At 37.8% G+C, this 16,997-nt stretch overlaps 1 protein-coding gene across 1 annotated transcript; it reads left to right on the top strand.

The window, feature by feature from the left end:
• Window positions 1-4,010: 4,010 nt before the first annotated feature.
• On the top strand, window positions 4,011-12,300 carry LOC119902655. The gene is made up of 5 exons (XM_038718981.1): window positions 4,011-4,274; window positions 4,367-4,684; window positions 10,171-10,224; window positions 11,341-11,649; window positions 11,733-12,300. The coding sequence occupies exons 1-5, from the start codon at window positions 4,232-4,234 to the stop codon at window positions 11,984-11,986; spliced, it is 978 nt and encodes a 325-aa protein (XP_038574909.1). The 5' UTR covers window positions 4,011-4,231; the 3' UTR covers window positions 11,987-12,300.
• The last annotated feature ends 4,697 nt before the right edge of the window (window positions 12,301-16,997 follow it).

Below are 16,997 nucleotides of genomic sequence, written 5' to 3'. Positions count from 1 at the left end.
TTGGTGACTCTAAATTGTGTGAGTGTGACTGGTTGTTTGTCTATGTGTGGCCACATGATTGGCAACCTGTCCAGGGTGTACGCCGTCTTTCGCCTGATCTCAGCTGGGATTGCCTCCAGCCTCCCGCGACCCTGTACGCAGGATAAGCTTTGACGAAGGATGCATGGCACTGCATTTTTCAGAAAATATTCAGTATAAATGAAGAACAATGCAATATTAGAAAAGAGACGGCCTTAAATATTTTGCAATGTTAATCTTGTTTTAAAATGTCTCAAGAAAACAACAATATAATTTTAGGTGAGTTTTTAAAGGTAAAAAAAAATATATGATCCACTTTTAATAGCCACCACAATCAAGTGATATAAAGCCATTGAAAAGAAAAGTTAAACATAGTCCAAAGTTAAATGTTACTTAAGTTAATAAAACTGTGCGTTAATTCAAAGATTAAGACAAACAGAAAAAATTATAAAAAATTAAAGGAACAGCTGCTATTTATACTACGATTTAAAAAACTGAACTTCATGTATAAAACAAATTTTGCAAGAAAACAGTCAATGAAATAAAAGCAAATCCACCATTTGTATAACAAATCTGTAACCTGAAGACAATCAACGTAAATATTCAGTATTATGTATAAAATAAGCATTATATTAGAATACCACTGACCGTTGTTGTTGGACTTCTTAGTGAGCTTCTGATCAAACGTAGATTTTTAATGAATTTATCCTGAGATAACACTTTTCATAATATTATTGGTATCATCAACATTTCTTTTCTCTAGATAATGAAATAATTAAGATGTTATCAACAAGAAATGGATTGAAGGATGATGTTGGAGTTATGGTCTTAGTTTTCTATTTTTTTTTCAACAAAATGACTGATTGTTTCTGCTAACCAGTCCACTGTGTGTAACAAGTATTGTTTACACCACTGAAAACAAACTATACTAAACCAGGTTCGTCATAATGAAGGAATGTGTCACTCAAATGCAAAACGTCTTTTTTAAATGTTATTGGTCAACAATAGACATTTATGTGAAGTTCAGGCTTTGGCCATGCAGACAGGACTTGTTAGTCGAATTGATTCATTGTTTGTTTTTGAAGAGGTAGATAAGATTCTTAACTTCAGGGACCAGCTCTGGACTTTATCTTCAGGCTTTAGCAGCCATGAGAAGTTAAATCTGCTGGGGGACAGTCAGTCAGTCTTTTGTGTGATGACAGTGGACGGTCCCTTGTTTCTGAGGATCCTCAGCAGTGCACCAGGCTCTTCACTATCAGCACTGTGTACATCAGACAGAGCAGCCTCTCTCTGCGCAAGGACTGGACGGGCGCGGCTAGTGGAGGTGATGGTGGAAGTGATGGTGGTGCAGAAACAATCTTATATTATATTAATAATATTTAATATTATAAAAATATATTTACCACCATATAACATTTACAATATCTTTACTATAAATCAAAATATATTAAAATCATATACCACACAAATAGACAACATGTAAGAAACAAATTACATATATTCATTATGAAATACTGGATATTTGTAACATTGATTCTGCTTTTGAATTTGAATGTTCAGATTAATCGTGCACGTCTCTTAAATTTACTTTGATTTACTGGAGATTTAATAAGCCAACTGGCAGAAAAATCCTCCACAGTCATTCATCTAGAATTTCCCACTGTAAAGTTTGTTTAAACAGCAGCTGATGAGAACACAGAGCAGAATTACAACACCAATGAATGTGATGGATTTCTAACTAAGGTTCATCATTTGGTGAATTTCTGTTTGCTGTTGATGCTGACATTAACCACCACAGAAAAACACCACCACCCTGTGTTCAGTCAGATGAAGTTCACAGGTCTGGAGGAAGAGAGGAGAGGCACAGAATCCACGTTGCTTGAAGTCCAGTGTAAAGTTTCCACAGTCAGTGATGGTTTGGGGTGCCATGTCATCTGCTGGTGTTGGTCCACTGTGTTTTCTGAGGTCCAAGGTCAACGCAGCCGTCTACCAGGAAGTTTTAGAGCACTTCATGCTTCCTGATGCTGACCAACTTTATGGAGATTTTCCAACAGGACTTGGCACCTGCACACAGTGCCAAAGCTACCAGCACCTGGTTTAAGGACCATGGTATCCCTGTTCTTAATTGGCCAGCAAACTGGCCTGACCTTAACCCTATAGAAAATCTATGGGGTATTGTGAAGAGGAAGATGCGATACGCCTGTGTGAAATGAATGAATATAATATCCAAGTTTCACTTTTTGAATGGAATTACTGAAATAAATCAACTTTTTGATGATATTCTAATTATATGACCAGCACCTGTAGCTTTAATGAAGAGACTGAACAACAGAACACTAAATAAAGATGTGATGCTGTGTGTGGAAAAGGTTTCATGTGTCGTAGAAATGAAATGATGAAATGTTAGGGGACGTTTAAGGGTTAAAATCATCCCAGCTGTTAAACAACAGATAACAGTCTGTGTTACTAAATTCAGCACCAACCTGAATGTGTTTGTGGTAACAGGAATGTTTGTTTGTATTTCTGCATCATCGTGAGCCAGATTTTTTATCTGCTGTCAGATTCAAATCAAGACGAAGAAACTTCTCAGTGAATCAGTTTAGAGAAACAGAGAAGTCTGGGAAACAAGAAGCATTTAGAAACAACGTTAAAATAATGAGAAGAACAGAAAGATAAATAGTGTCAGTAAGAAATGAATCTGCTGGCTGACAGTAACCTTCATCTTCTTTTTCAACAACAGACATTTGAAGATTGAACACAAACAGGATTTTGGAGAATGAAGGTCTCAGTGTGACGAACCACACAATGAAAACAAGAAGCTGGTTCCACTTTTTATACTGGAGAGATACAGTATTTTACAAAATGACACTTTGCTTCAATGTAAAGTAGTGAGTGTACAGTTTGTATAACAGTGTAAATTTGCTGTCCACTCAAAATAACACATCACACAGCCATTAATGTCTAAACCGCTGGCAACAAAAGTGAGTGCACCCCTAAGTGAAAATTTCCAAATTGGGCCCAATTAGCCATTTTCCCTACCCGGTATCATGTGACTCGTTAGTGTTACAAGGTCTCAGGGGTGAATATGGAGCAGGTGTGTTAAATTTGGTGTTATCGCTGTCACACTCCCTCAAACTGGTCACTGGAAGTTAAACATGGCACCTCATGGCAAAGAACTCTCTGAGGGTCTGAAAAAAGTATATTTTATTAATTTCTATACGTAAAGATGGCCTAGGCTATAAGAAGATCTCCAAGACCCTGAAACTGACCATACAGCGGTTCAACAAGACAGGTTCCACTCAGAACAGGTTCCACTCAGAACATGCTTCGCCACGTCGACCAAGAAGTTGAGTGTACATGCTCAGACAGCATGATCCCCTCCATTCGTAGACTGGGCCACAGGGCAGTATTCCAACATGATAACGACCCCAAACACACTTCCAAGACACCACTGCCTAGCTAGAGAATCTGATGGTAAAGCTGATGGACTGGCCAAGCATGTCTCCAGACCTGAACCCTATTGAGCATGTGTGGGGCATCCTCAAACGGGAGGTGGAGGAGCACAAGGTCTCTAACATCCACCAGTTCCGTGATGTCATCATGTCACATGGTGAACTTCATGTCAAAGAGGGTTAAGACAGTCCTGGAAAACAACGTCCACATAAAATTCTGACACTATGGGCCAATTTGGACATTTTCGCTTAGAGGTTTACTGATTTTTGTTTCCAGTGGTTTAGACATTAAAGGCTGTGTGATGTGTTATTTTTAGGGGACAGCAAATTTACACTGTTATACAAGCTGCACACTCACTACTTTACATTGTAGCAAAGCGTCATTTCTTCAGTGTTGTCACATGAAAAGATATAATCAAATATTTACAAGCAATTGAGGGTTGTACTCACTTTTCTACTGTAATACTACATGCTCCTGCCTTATGTACCTGTTGTGATTTGAAATAGTTCAATAGAGGAGATGTACTGTAATAAAGCAGAATGAGCTCCGACTCAGCAGAAAACCACACAGCAGCTTCAGCTGAGCTGTCAATCAGCAGCAGCAGCCTTATCTGTCCGCCGCAGGGGCTGATGGGAGGTCTGAGGACCCGTTAGAAACCACGCGGCCCTCGTCTGATCTCACAGCTCGTCCTTGTTTGGCCTCTGCTGCATCAGAGCGCCACTTCTCCCCAGGTTCACCAGAGGAAACACCACTGCACACAATGCTTTTCCTCCCAGCTGCTGCTCTGTGCTGTCTGTGTTCAGGTGAGTGTTTCCAGCCAATCAGGAGCCAGCAAACTCCACCTGGAACAAACACTGTCACACTGACCTTCATCTATCTGTCTGTGTCTCTACAGCGCTGGTTGCCATGGCAGCAGAGCTGATTCAGGAGGATTTAACATTGACCAGGAGAGTTGATGAAACTGTTTCCTTCAGCTGTCGAGGAACTAACCAGTGTACTGACAGTGATGTATACTGGTACCAGAAGAAAGACACAGACACATTCACAAGGATCCTTTATATTCAGAGGAGTGATGGTTATGTATACTCAGGTTACGATCATCCTCAGAAAGATGATTTCTCAGCTGTGAATAAACAGAACGGCTGTGAGCTGAAGATCCAGAAAGTTAAACTCTCTCATTCAGCCATCTACTACTGCGCCTGTTGGAAGGATGGTGGCCACAGTGAGAAATGATCCGTGCAGCCTGTACAAAAACCTTCAGATGTCAAACAGTGTTTGTGACAGGAAGAGAGCAGTAAACCACAGCCCAGGTTCACATATTTCACCTCCATCTCAGCCAGAGTCACAAACATACTGAGCTGAGGGATTTCTTTAATATTCTATTGATTTCTATTTGATCAGATATTCCAGCAGGTTTCTTGTTGTTCCACACAGTGAGGACAAACTAGCAGCACAGAAGCACAATGAGCAAACAAGACAAAGATGAAACAATAAAAGTGCAACCGTTACAGACAGAAATCATATGTTGTTGTCATCAACAACTTACCTGTGTGCTTTATCAAAACCAGGTGTTATCTAAAATGTGGAATGACTTCAGTATAATTTCACTTTGAAGAAAAAGTGCACATTGTTTCATTCGTCCCCACTGTGTGGGACGGATGAAACACAGGGGTGGGACAGAAGAAACAAAATGATATACATTTAAATAGTTTGTTATTCTTGTATTTATTTAGATAGCTTGACACTGCCCTTCTCAATATGTAATTGCAAACTCAATATGTACTTTTTCTTAATAAAAAAATAGTATAAATATAGCTAACTAGAATATTCAACAGCTAATTCGCATTTGGATTAGATATTGGCTGACCTTTTTCTGCACATCTGCAGCCTTTTTTCCTCGTCTACTGTAAAGACAATGTTATTTGGCTGTGAGCATCCTGGTGGTCCAGCCTACAGCTGCCACATCATGGCTTAAAATAAATTTGGCGCGATGTCTGACTTATTTGCCGACCCCTGCTGTACATTCTGATTAAATGATATTTCAGTTTTCAGTCTGACAGCTGGTTGTTAAAGGAAGGACGCTGGTGACCACGGAGGAGCTGAGCCTAGTAAAGTAAATTAGGGATGTAAACTAGTCCTTTCAAGCAATTGAGGAGATGTTTCTTTTGGATTTTAATGCACATATTAAATGCTTAGTAATAATACAGAAATCACATAGAAAAAAAGATGCATCAAGATGGATCGCTCTCTGAATTCTAATCAAATGGTGAGGTGCCAAAAGATTCTCATCCCTACTGCCCAACCAGTATTCCCATTCAATTACTTTAAAACGTTATTTAAAATGTTTTGTGGAGCGGGTTGCCACAATGTCTCCAGTTGTCCACTGCATCTGTTAGGGCCTGTCCATAGGCTCGCCATTCATCTGTGACAACATCTGGGCCTCTTCTTACATGATGTTATATTGGTCAGCAACAGGTCTTGAGCCATCTCTCACCACCCTGAGAATGAGTTTCCTTGATTTAGCCTAACTAATTTGTGTTTTTTGCTAAATTGCAAAGTGTTCCAAAATTCATAAAGATTGTTCATAAAGTGAAGAAACATAAGTAAAGTTTTTTTTCCTGCTTTAAGTCACTTTACTTAAAAACAAACAAATACGTGTTATAAGGTCTTATAATTTGTTCATGTGGTATTTGTTACGGTTAGCGGTGGTGTGGTGGCAGGTTGGAGGACCCAAACGCAGGACGCAAGGCAGAGGAGGAACAGTTGAATGGAGTTTAATACAAACTAAAGGCGAGCACACTTACAAGCAGAGTGGCTGATCAACAGAGTCCAAAAACAGGTTATCCAAACAGAAATCCAAAAGTACGGGGTGACAAGACAAGCAAGGCTGGTTACAGGAAGGCAGCGAGTATACACACGACAGACTGGGGGGTAACATGAACAATGACCGGACAAGGGCTGAACAGAAAGACCACATATATAACCAGGGATAACGAGCAGGGCGGGAGCAACACAGGTGGCAGACATGAGGCTAACGAGGGAGGCAGAGAGACAGCAGGAAAACAGAGAGGCAGGCAGGCAGAGACAACAGAGAGAGCACTTTAGACAAGCAGACATGGGGCAGAGTGAATAACCAAGAATGCGACAGAGCTAAACAGAACCAGTAAAAGAACAAGGGAATACACAAGACTAAACAGGGAACACAAGACCAGGAGTAAACACAAAAGATATTAACTAACGTACAGGACTAGGAACTAACTGAACAAGACTACAGAAAAACATAGAACCAAAAACAGACTTAAACAGGAAAGACATACACAAATACCACACTCCTACCAGTATTATGTCCACCTATAAACAGGGATGGACATTTTAACACTTTACTTAAAAAAAGAAAAGATAAAAGTACAATACAAATGTATTACCAACAAGTTCAGCTTGAAAGGTCCGTTACAAACAACATGTTTTCTAATTTTAATCTAAAGGATTTTTTGGCCCCAGTTTCTGCCTGAATACAGACAATATAACATTAAACATTACTATAAGCTATTATTCCATTTTATATCACTAATTCTAAATTGTGACTAAAGTCTATTTATAACGAGGCAGAGTGGATGGTTATAATGTACTTTAGAACATGGTAGGAGAGTCTTGGTGTACAGTGGTAAAAAGTGATATTACTATTAGTTATAAAACATTAAACCAAAAGGTCATAATGACTTATGAACTTTGCTATAACACCTAATGCATGTTTGTAAGTGATTATAACAATTGTTATAATGTCTTATAGAAGCATTATATCATGTTGTAAACATGCATAAGTCATTATAGAGATGACCTTCATAGAAAGTAAGTCTCTAATCTTCTGGAAGTTTATTCTAGCTATTTGCTGCATAGTAGCTAAATGCTGCTTCTCCATGTTTTGTTATGACTCTGGGGACAGTTAACAGATTGATCTCTGATAACCAGAGGGGACTAGAGGGTTCATATTCTAAAAACATTTCAGTGATTTATAGGTGTGGTCAAATTTTCAGGTCTTTGTTAGAACTCTAGCAGCAGCATTCAGTACAAGCCATTACAAGTCTGACCTCCTAGTACTAAATGGATGAACAATTTGTGGTGTTTTTTGGACATAAGTCATAGTAGGTGATAGTAGGCTGACTTTATTACTGACTTAATGTGGCTGTTGAAATTTAGGTATATAAGAGTCCATAATAACACCAAGATTTCTAGCTTGGGTTTCATAGACAAGGTGTGAGATGTGAGATAAATTTCACCCTTCCTTCTTTGGCACCAAAGATAATTATCTCAGTTTTTTCTATAGGATGATAGTCATTTGATGATAGAGCTAAATGGATCTGAGTGTTGCCTGCATGACTATGGTAGGAGATATTGTTATTTTGCATGGTTTGGCCTAGCGGGAGCATGAAGAGGTTAAACAGAGGCAGCCCTAGAAATGAACCTTGTGGGACTCCACATGTCATGTTAGTTAGTTCAGATACATAGACGTATTGAGTGGTCAACAATGTTAAATGCTGCACTAAGATTGAATAACACCAGTACTGAAATTTTGCATGAGTCAGTGCTAAGACAAATATAATTTAGAGAGAACAGTTTACTATTTTTGCAGTATGTCTTTGGAGGCAGCAGGGAGATGGCTTAAGTTGTCTTACCATTTCCTCAAGAGTTTTGAAGTCTTTTCTCTTTAAAACAGAACATCATCATCATCATCATCATCATTAGAACATCAGTAGGGAAACATAACAGTTCAAGATGATCAATACTGATGGTTCATTAGTGCTCCTAGCTCATTATGGTTATTAAGCGACCTGAGGCTAAGTTTGAACAACCATCGTTGGCGTTATCAGCTGAGACTCCAAGTGATCGTTTGTTAAATTTCCTGGGAAGTGATGAAAGGACAGCATGATAAGTGGTGGTGCAGTAAGTAACCTCAAGAAAAGCAACAGAGTAGGATCTCTCTTCCAGAACATGCAAAAAATGTCATGTACTGTATCGGCCAAAATAGCAAAACAACATGTAAAATAAGGATGACTATACAGATAGAATCTAAACATATGCTGTGGTGTCACAATTAAAAATCCAAACCTACATGGCCCTGTGAGAAAAAGTGAGAGCCCCCTAAACGTAATAACTGGTTGGGCCACCCTTAGCAGCAACAACTGCAATCAAGTTTTTATGATAACTGGCTTTTACGTCGCTGTGGAGGAATTTTGGCCCACTCATCTTTGCAGAATTGTTGTAATTCAGCCACATTGGAGAGTTTTCGAGCCTTAACTGCTTTTTTAAGGTCATGCCACAACATCTCGACTAGATTCAGGTCAGGACTTTGACTAGGCCACTCCAAAGTCTTCATTTTGTTTTTCTCAAGCCATTCAGAGGTGGACTTGCTGGCATGTTTTGGCTCATTGTCCTGCTGCAGAACCCAAATAATTTTTTGTCTTGGAACTCCATTTTTCATATCATGAACACTGACCCTAACTGAGGCAAGTGAAGCAGTTCTTTGGATGTTGTTGTGTGTTTTTTCTGACATTGGATGAGTGGTTACTGTGCTCTTGGGGCAATTTTGGTAGGCCGGTCACTCCTGGTAAGGTTCACCACTGTTCCATGTTTTTACCATTTGTGGATAACGGCTCTCACTGTGGTTTGCTGGAGTCCCAAAACTTTGGAAATGGCTGTATAACCTTTTCCAGACTGATAAATCTCAGTTACTCTGTTTCTCATTTGTTCCTGAATTTCTTTAGATTGCAGAATGAAGTCTAGCTTTTGAGGATCTTTTGGTCTACTTCACTTTGTCAGGCAGGCCCTCTTTAAGTGATTTCTTGATTGAGAACAGGTGTGGCAGTAATCAGGCCTGGGTGCGGCTAAGGAAATTGATCTCAGCTTTCCAAAGATGTGATAAACCACAGTGGACTTATGTTTTAACATAGGCCATGTAGGTATGGATTTTTCCACGTAATAATAAAAACCTTTGTTTTTAAAACTGCATTTTGTGTTTGCTTTTGTTATCTTTGTCTGATATTTCAATTTGTTTGATGATCTGAAACATTTCAGTGTGAAAAACATGCAAAAAAGTAATAAATCAGAAAGGGGGCAAACACTTTTTCACATCACTGTATAAAGAATATCAATCAGGGAGGACATCGACAAAATTCAGGTGCAACCAAATACACAGTCACAATGTCATTATTTCTGCAGGTATTTGGTCATAAACAAAGTACTGAACAAATTATAAGTTTGACCTGATGGCGCTAGATGAAAAGTCAGAGGATCACCAAAGTTATTACCATTCATCCTGAGGGGAACATGAACGTCTGAACTGCATTTAATGGTAATCCATGTAAGAGTTGAGATATTATAGTCTGGACCAAAAACATCAACCTGCTTCTGATTCTAGAGTCAGAATCAACAAAGTGTTGAATTTCTGAACAACATTTCAGTCCATCCATCTTTAGGTTCAGGTCCAATCCATCCATCTACTAAAGTAGTGGACCAGCAGACAGCAGAATCCACAGAGCAACAATGCTTGAAAATAAAAAAAACACTCATGTTGATATGAACATTAAAGAAACAAATCATGCAGCTGGATTATGATCCTGGTTCATCATTTAGACTCTTTCACCTCAGCTGACACATTCAGCAGCAGACAGGTTTTTGTATTACTCTGTTTCACTGTGGGAGGATACACATACTCCTACTTGATCTTTGGCTCTGGAATTAAACTGTATGTAACAGGTAAGAATAATCATTAATGTTCCTTCTGTTGTTTTATTGAATAAGAATCAAAAATGGGTTTTTAATTTCTGCTGCTTCAGGCTCCACATGTTAGTTTGTTCATAATTAATAGAGCGTTCTTGCAGGCGTGCAGCTATTACATAAAAACATTCAGAATTCCTGAAAAGATGTTTAAATCTCACTGCACAACTTAAGTTATTCTTTATTTCTGCACCAGATAAAACTGATTCAGATAGAAAAAGGTATTGACAAAATTAGAAATATATTTAGTCCTCTCAGTGATTCAGCTCTATCCCTTGCTTTTTTAAACTGTGATATGAACATGATTTAATTCATGTCAGCAAATGTATTTTATACAGCATATAACTTTAAAATTTACTGCATGACATTTGTATTTATTGTATTTGTATTTTATATCATGGTACATGATTTTTATATATATATTCCTCTTTCCAACACGTTCTCATCAAATTGGTATTTGACAGACAAGGTACCCTTCAGCATCCACAGGAGACGCTTTTTAATATGTGGTATAGATGTAATTTGGTTAGCTGCCATCATAAAAACCAAAAGATCACGGTTTGGTTAGGTTTAGTAAAAGATCATGTTTTAGATTAGGTCAAGGAAAAAATCATGGTTTGTGTAATAATGTGAAGGCAATGGGTGAGTTACAAGAAAGTCCAGGGCTTATCATGCGGACGCCGAAGTGTATGTTGTGTGTCAAACGCCGATGCCTTTTCAGGCTTTCTCAAAGTATCAGTATTTGACACCCTGGGATGAGACCAGGCTTTCCTTTCATTTCTCATATCTGAACATTACATGTTAATTGGGTTTTAAAATGATCAGATAATTGATGTAACTTTTAAGTTCTAAAAAAGAATTGCTAAGTAAGTAACTTTGTATTTTTTCCTCATATAACATATTATTATTAAACATGATACGTGTGTGATATGAAGTTGAATCCAGTACATGCAGTGAACTGTGTGCTGTATTGATGAGGAGCTCAGTGATCAGAGTCCATGTAGTTTCCAGGATCAGACTGAATGCAGTGCTGGAAGCTGCTGTTGACTGTGTGAATGTGTGTCTGTGCTGCTTGTTGCTGCTGTCAAACTTCAGATGAGGAGGTAGTGAAGCCCGTGGTGAGCGTGTACCCAGCAGCATCCAGAGAAAACCAGGAGGAGAAGAGATTCCTGCTGTGTGTGGCTGCGGACATGTTTCCACCTCTGGTTCAGTTTTCCTGGAAAAGACGAAAGGAGAATGGTCCTCTGGAGGAGCTGCCCCCTGCTAAGGAGGAGCAGCAGGAGCTCAAAGAGTCGGAATGCATTGCCGCCATTAGAGTGACCGATCAGAACGCTCTCTACACGTATGAACACGTCTGTTACGTCCAGCACGAGACGGGCAGAGAAGAGGCCCAACTACAACAAGGTAATGAAGACTTGATGACTGTGTTCAGCAGAGATTTAGCTTCAGAGGACTGACATTTCTTTCTGACTCCTTTTCTGTTTCAGAGGTTTCTGCAAAGACATCACCTCCACCATCACGTCCACCATCACGTCCACCATCACGTACACCATCATGTCCACCATCATGTCCACCATCACGTCCACCATCAGTGTCCTTCCAGTCTCAGTGCAGGGTGAAGCTGCTCTCTTTGATGTACACAGTGCTGATAGTGAAGAGTCTGGTGTACTGCTGTGGACTCTCTCTGCTGAGGATCCGCAGAAACAAGGGGCCGTCCACCTGCTGCACACATGCTGACTGACGTTTTCTGTTGGTTTTTGCTACCATCAAATCTCATCAATTCATCTAATATATCTCTTTGATTTGCAGTCAGAAAAGTTCAGACATATTGTGGTTAGTTGTAAAAGATATCTTTTATGCACAGGTTAGAAACAGAAACATCCTAAAAATATAAACACATATACATTGTTGGGATCACAGGGACCTCACAGATAAAGGTTGTTAATTGGTGAAAATAAGTGAACCATTATCATGTGAGCCATTGAACTCAATTAGCTATCGGCCAACTCTGAGAAGTGTCACCGTCCAGACCCTCTCACCTGTATTATGGCACAACAAAAGACTGAAACTGAACAATTAGTTTAGTTTAGTCTTGAGTGTTTTGATTTGTTTATCTTGTTAAATAAATGCTTTGGTTATATATATAGCAGTTTCTTTTAATATAGAGTGAATATATTGCCAACCTCCTCCACATAGGAATCCAGATCCTTCAACCCACTATCTATTAATGGTTAGTGTATTTCATGAGACTGAAATAAGTAATTGTATGTATCTCTTGTTTAGGAGTGGTGCCCCAAGGAGAATAGCCTTAAGTTATATTTTAATAATTTATTAACTATAAACGTCATTTATATATATATATATATATATGCAATTACTGACTGTTATTTTTGTAGTATACAGTTATTTTGATGCTCTTATTTCCACTTTTAATCATGACTTTTATAATGCTGAATCATTAGCCGTCTGCTAAATATGCTATTGTATACGATATTTTTCTGTCTCTTTTTAATACATTTTGCAGAGTGTGTCAGGTTTGTCAAATTCTTTCAGTCTAACTTTCTCAATAAACTGAAAAATCACAGCGTCTGTGTTTTATAAACATTCTTATTTTTTATGGATTTCAGTTTGGCTTCACAGCAAATAATTAGACCAAGGATAACAAAGCTAAACAAAGATGAGTAAACAAATAACTGTCAGCAGGTGTGGGTGTGCCATCAGGTTCACTGCTGTCCCCCTTTTATAATTGTGTCAGTGTGGATATAAAACTCTACGCTGATGACACTGTCGTTTACACACATGAACAATCAGTTGGGTTTAAGTCTGAATGTAGGCAACACGATGGCTGTGTGTTTATTTCTTTCAAAACGCAGCTTAACTTTTTATTTTGCCTGCTGTTGTGTTGAAGCGTTGTTTGGTTATTATTACAATGTGATCACTCTGCTGACTGACTGACTGTTACAATCTGTGCGGGGTAATAAAGTAGGATCAGAGAATACTGCAGCGGGTTCAACATATCTCCTTCTATTTCAGCTTCTGAGTTCAGGGTTTCAAGTTATTTTTCTCACAGATTAATAACACAGATCAAAGCTGAGACAGTGAGTACTCAGTGCTGAAATCAAACTGAACTTCCTGGAATGATTCTTTAACCAAAGTCGACCGTTGTAACTGTCATTGTGTTACTGATGTGAAAAAGTGCAGGTAGCGGTGAGGAGGCTGCAGAGCAGAAACCCACACAGCCCGTCTGCTGCAGGAAAGGAAGTGTTGATTGGCTGTCATCAGTTTTTTTATGAGTCCTAATAACCACTGAGGACAGATTCACATCTGCTGCTGTACACACTCATCAACTCCTCTCCCTCTTTGAAGCTGTTTGTTTTTTCTCTTGTTGTCTGGAAGTCTTTTTTAAACTGAGCCCTCCACCCACACAGAGTTGAACTGAGCCCACAGACCAACAATGACGACCATAATCGATACAGATTCAGAATTCCTGTTTGTTACATTGCACAATACATGATTGCAGAACAAGCACAGACAGTAAACTAAAAGAAATGTGACTAAAGACTGAAATATACTCTAATGTTAAACTTGTATTGAAAACAAAATTCATTCACTCACCACCAGCTCTAAATTTATTGAACAACTTAATCTGTTTTTATTAACTATTTTTAAGTCTAGTTTATATGTTTTTATGTTTAAAGGAACAAACTGACATTTTGCAGAAAATGTTCAGTATAAATGAAGAAGAATGCAATTTTAGAAATGACAGGGCCTTAAATATTTTGTGATGTTAATGATATTCTAAAATGTCTCAAGAAAACAACAATATAATTGATAAAAATATATTTAATCAAAAATAAAAATGTGAGTCATTTTTAATCAAGTGATATAAAGTTTGTCTTTGAAAAGAAAAGTTAAAGTTAAAGTTAAATGTTTTAGTTTATTAAAACTGGCATTAGTTCAAAGATTAACAGTCATAAAATAAATGACTGTAAAAAATAAAACGACTGTAAAAATAAAATACCTGTTGTTATTTAAAAAACTGAACTTTATGTAAAAAATAGCAAAAAACTGTCAATAAAATAAGAGCAAAAACCAAACTGCAACATTTGGATAAAAAAATCTGTAACTTAAGCTGAAGACATGAAGAAAATCAAATATTCAGCAAAATATTAGAGTAAAATTTTTAGTATCATGTACAAAATAAGCATTACATTAGAAAACAACTGAACGTTGTTGTGGGAGATGTTATCAACAAGAAATGGATTGAAAGGATTGAAGATTCAAGGATGATGATGATGTTAGTGTTATGGTCTTATTTTTTTGATTTTGTTTCAACAAAATGACTGATTGTTTCCGCTAACAAGTCCAGTGTGTGTAACAAGTATTGTTTACACCAGTCAAAACAAAACTACACTGAACCAGGTTCTTCATAACGAAGGAACGTGTCACCTAAATGCAAAACATCTTTTTTAAATGTTATTGGTCAACAATAGACAGTTATGTGAAGTTCAGGCTTTGGCCATGCAGACAGGACTTGTTAGTCAGATTGATTCATTGTTTGTTTTTGAAGAGGTAGATAAGATTCTTTACTTCAGAGACCGGCTCTGGACTTTATCTTCAGGCTTTAGCAGCCATGAGAAGTTAAATCTGTTGGGATATAGTCAGTCAGTCTTTTGTGTGATGACGGTGGACGGCCCCGTTTCTGAGGATCTGAGAGAGAGTCCACAGCAGTGCACCAGACTCTTCACTATCAGCACTACAGCAGACAGAGCAGCCACTCTCTGTGCCAGGACTGGACGGGTGCAGCTGGTGGAGGTGAGACCACACACAGCGGGGAGCTCTTCCCCTCCAGGTGGGCTCTGGATGCTGCTGGGTACACGCTCACCACGGGCTTCACTACCTGCCCATCTAAAGGTTGACAACAGCAACAAGCAGCACAGACACACATTCACACAGTCATCAGCAGAAACACTAAAAACATTAGTCTTGTAAAATAACAGTATGTTTACCAGAATATATTTTAATATAGACATTAAATATACAGAATGTTTCTACTATTTTGTCTACCCCATGTATTTCAATAAATGTAGATACAATATTAATAAAACACAATATATATATATATGACTTTCCCATGTTTTTGATCACAAACAATTCACTTTGTAATTGAAATATTTTCCTGTTGCCTTTATATTTTCCACCATATATCATATACAGATAATCTAAAATGTATATCTGGAAATTTAAAAAGTTATGTAATGTTTCCTGATATATATGATATATCATAATTAGTGGTAAAAATGATTTGTATATGATTCCATGATTGTAAAAATATTTTGTAAAATAATGAAATAAGTAAAACCCTCATACAATGTTTTTCACAATATAAAATATATTTAGAACACTAAATACAGTTTGAATCATACAAACTAACAATATTTATCAACACAACAATATTATCTATTTATCACCATATAATATTTACAATATATTTACTATAAATCAAACATGTTAAAATCATATACCACACAAATAAACAACAAGTAAGAAACAAATAACACAGATTCACTGATATTACGAAATACTTGAAATTTGTAACATTAATTCTGCGTTTGAATTTGAAAATTTAGATCATCTCTGGAGAATCGTGCTCGTCTCTTAAATTCACTTTGATTTACTGGAGATTTAAAAAGTCAACTGATTAACAGAAAAATCCTCCACAATCATTCATCCAGAATTTCCTCAATGTAAGGTTTGATTAAACAGCAGCTGATGAGAACACAGGGCAGAGTTACAACATCGACCCTGAGTTTATCTCATTACTTTAAGGTTTTAGGATGACCAAGAAAATGATCGACACCAAAACTTAATGACCTCTACAATAAAACAACAGAAGGAAAATTTATGTTTAATCTTACATAGAGTTCAGTTCCAGAGCCAAAGATGAGGTGTCTGTTGGATCCTACCACAAAGAAACACACAGAGAAAAACCTGTCTGCTGCTGAATGAGTCAGCTGAGACCAAATTATGAACCAGGAAGCTCGATGATGTGTTTCTTTAATGTTCACATGCAGTCTACACTGTTTAAAGATATTATAGAGATGATTCAAATCAGCTTTATGGGCATGAATGTATCAACAGTATTGCCAAAGCTATATATAAATTAGATAAGGACAATTAATTTCATACATTTCATTAAATAAGGAACTAAAACAGTAAAGGATGATCACATCATCCTTCAACGGACAGTCAGGACTGCAGAAAAGATCATCACTGCCAACCTGCCTTCCATTCAGGACTTATACATTTCCAGAGTCAGGAAACAGGCAGGAAACATCACTGCAGATCCATCTCACCCCGGACACAACCTGTTCCAGCTTCTCCCCTCTGGTAGGCGCTACAGAGCACTGTACACCAAAACCAACAGACACAGAAGCAGTTTCTTCCCACAAGCCATCTCTGTGATGAACAGCTGATTTCTGACTCACAGTGTCAGGAACAATTCCTGTGCAATAACCCAGTAACTCTGTCTCTAATCAGCCACCTGTATACTGGTTACTGGATTATTTATTCATCATTCTCTATTGCACACTGATCAAACTGTTATATTGTCATATTGTATATACTGTTTACCAAACCCACCTACCTCAAGTACATAACACCTGCACATAATACTCATAATACTCATACTCAATATTCATTCCAGTATCCTTTGCTGTATGCTGCATCGCACTGTGTACATGTGTACATGT

The sequence above is a fragment of the Micropterus salmoides genome, unplaced genomic scaffold (genome assembly GCF_014851395.1).
Source record: "Micropterus salmoides isolate LMB-PRFRI ecotype aquatic unplaced genomic scaffold, ASM1485139v1 Ms_hic_scaffold_14, whole genome shotgun sequence".
NCBI classification, from domain to species: domain Eukaryota; kingdom Metazoa; phylum Chordata; class Actinopteri; order Centrarchiformes; family Centrarchidae; genus Micropterus; species Micropterus salmoides.
The sequence above is the reverse complement of the archived record's forward strand: the minus strand, read 5'-3'. Positions and strand labels throughout refer to the sequence as shown.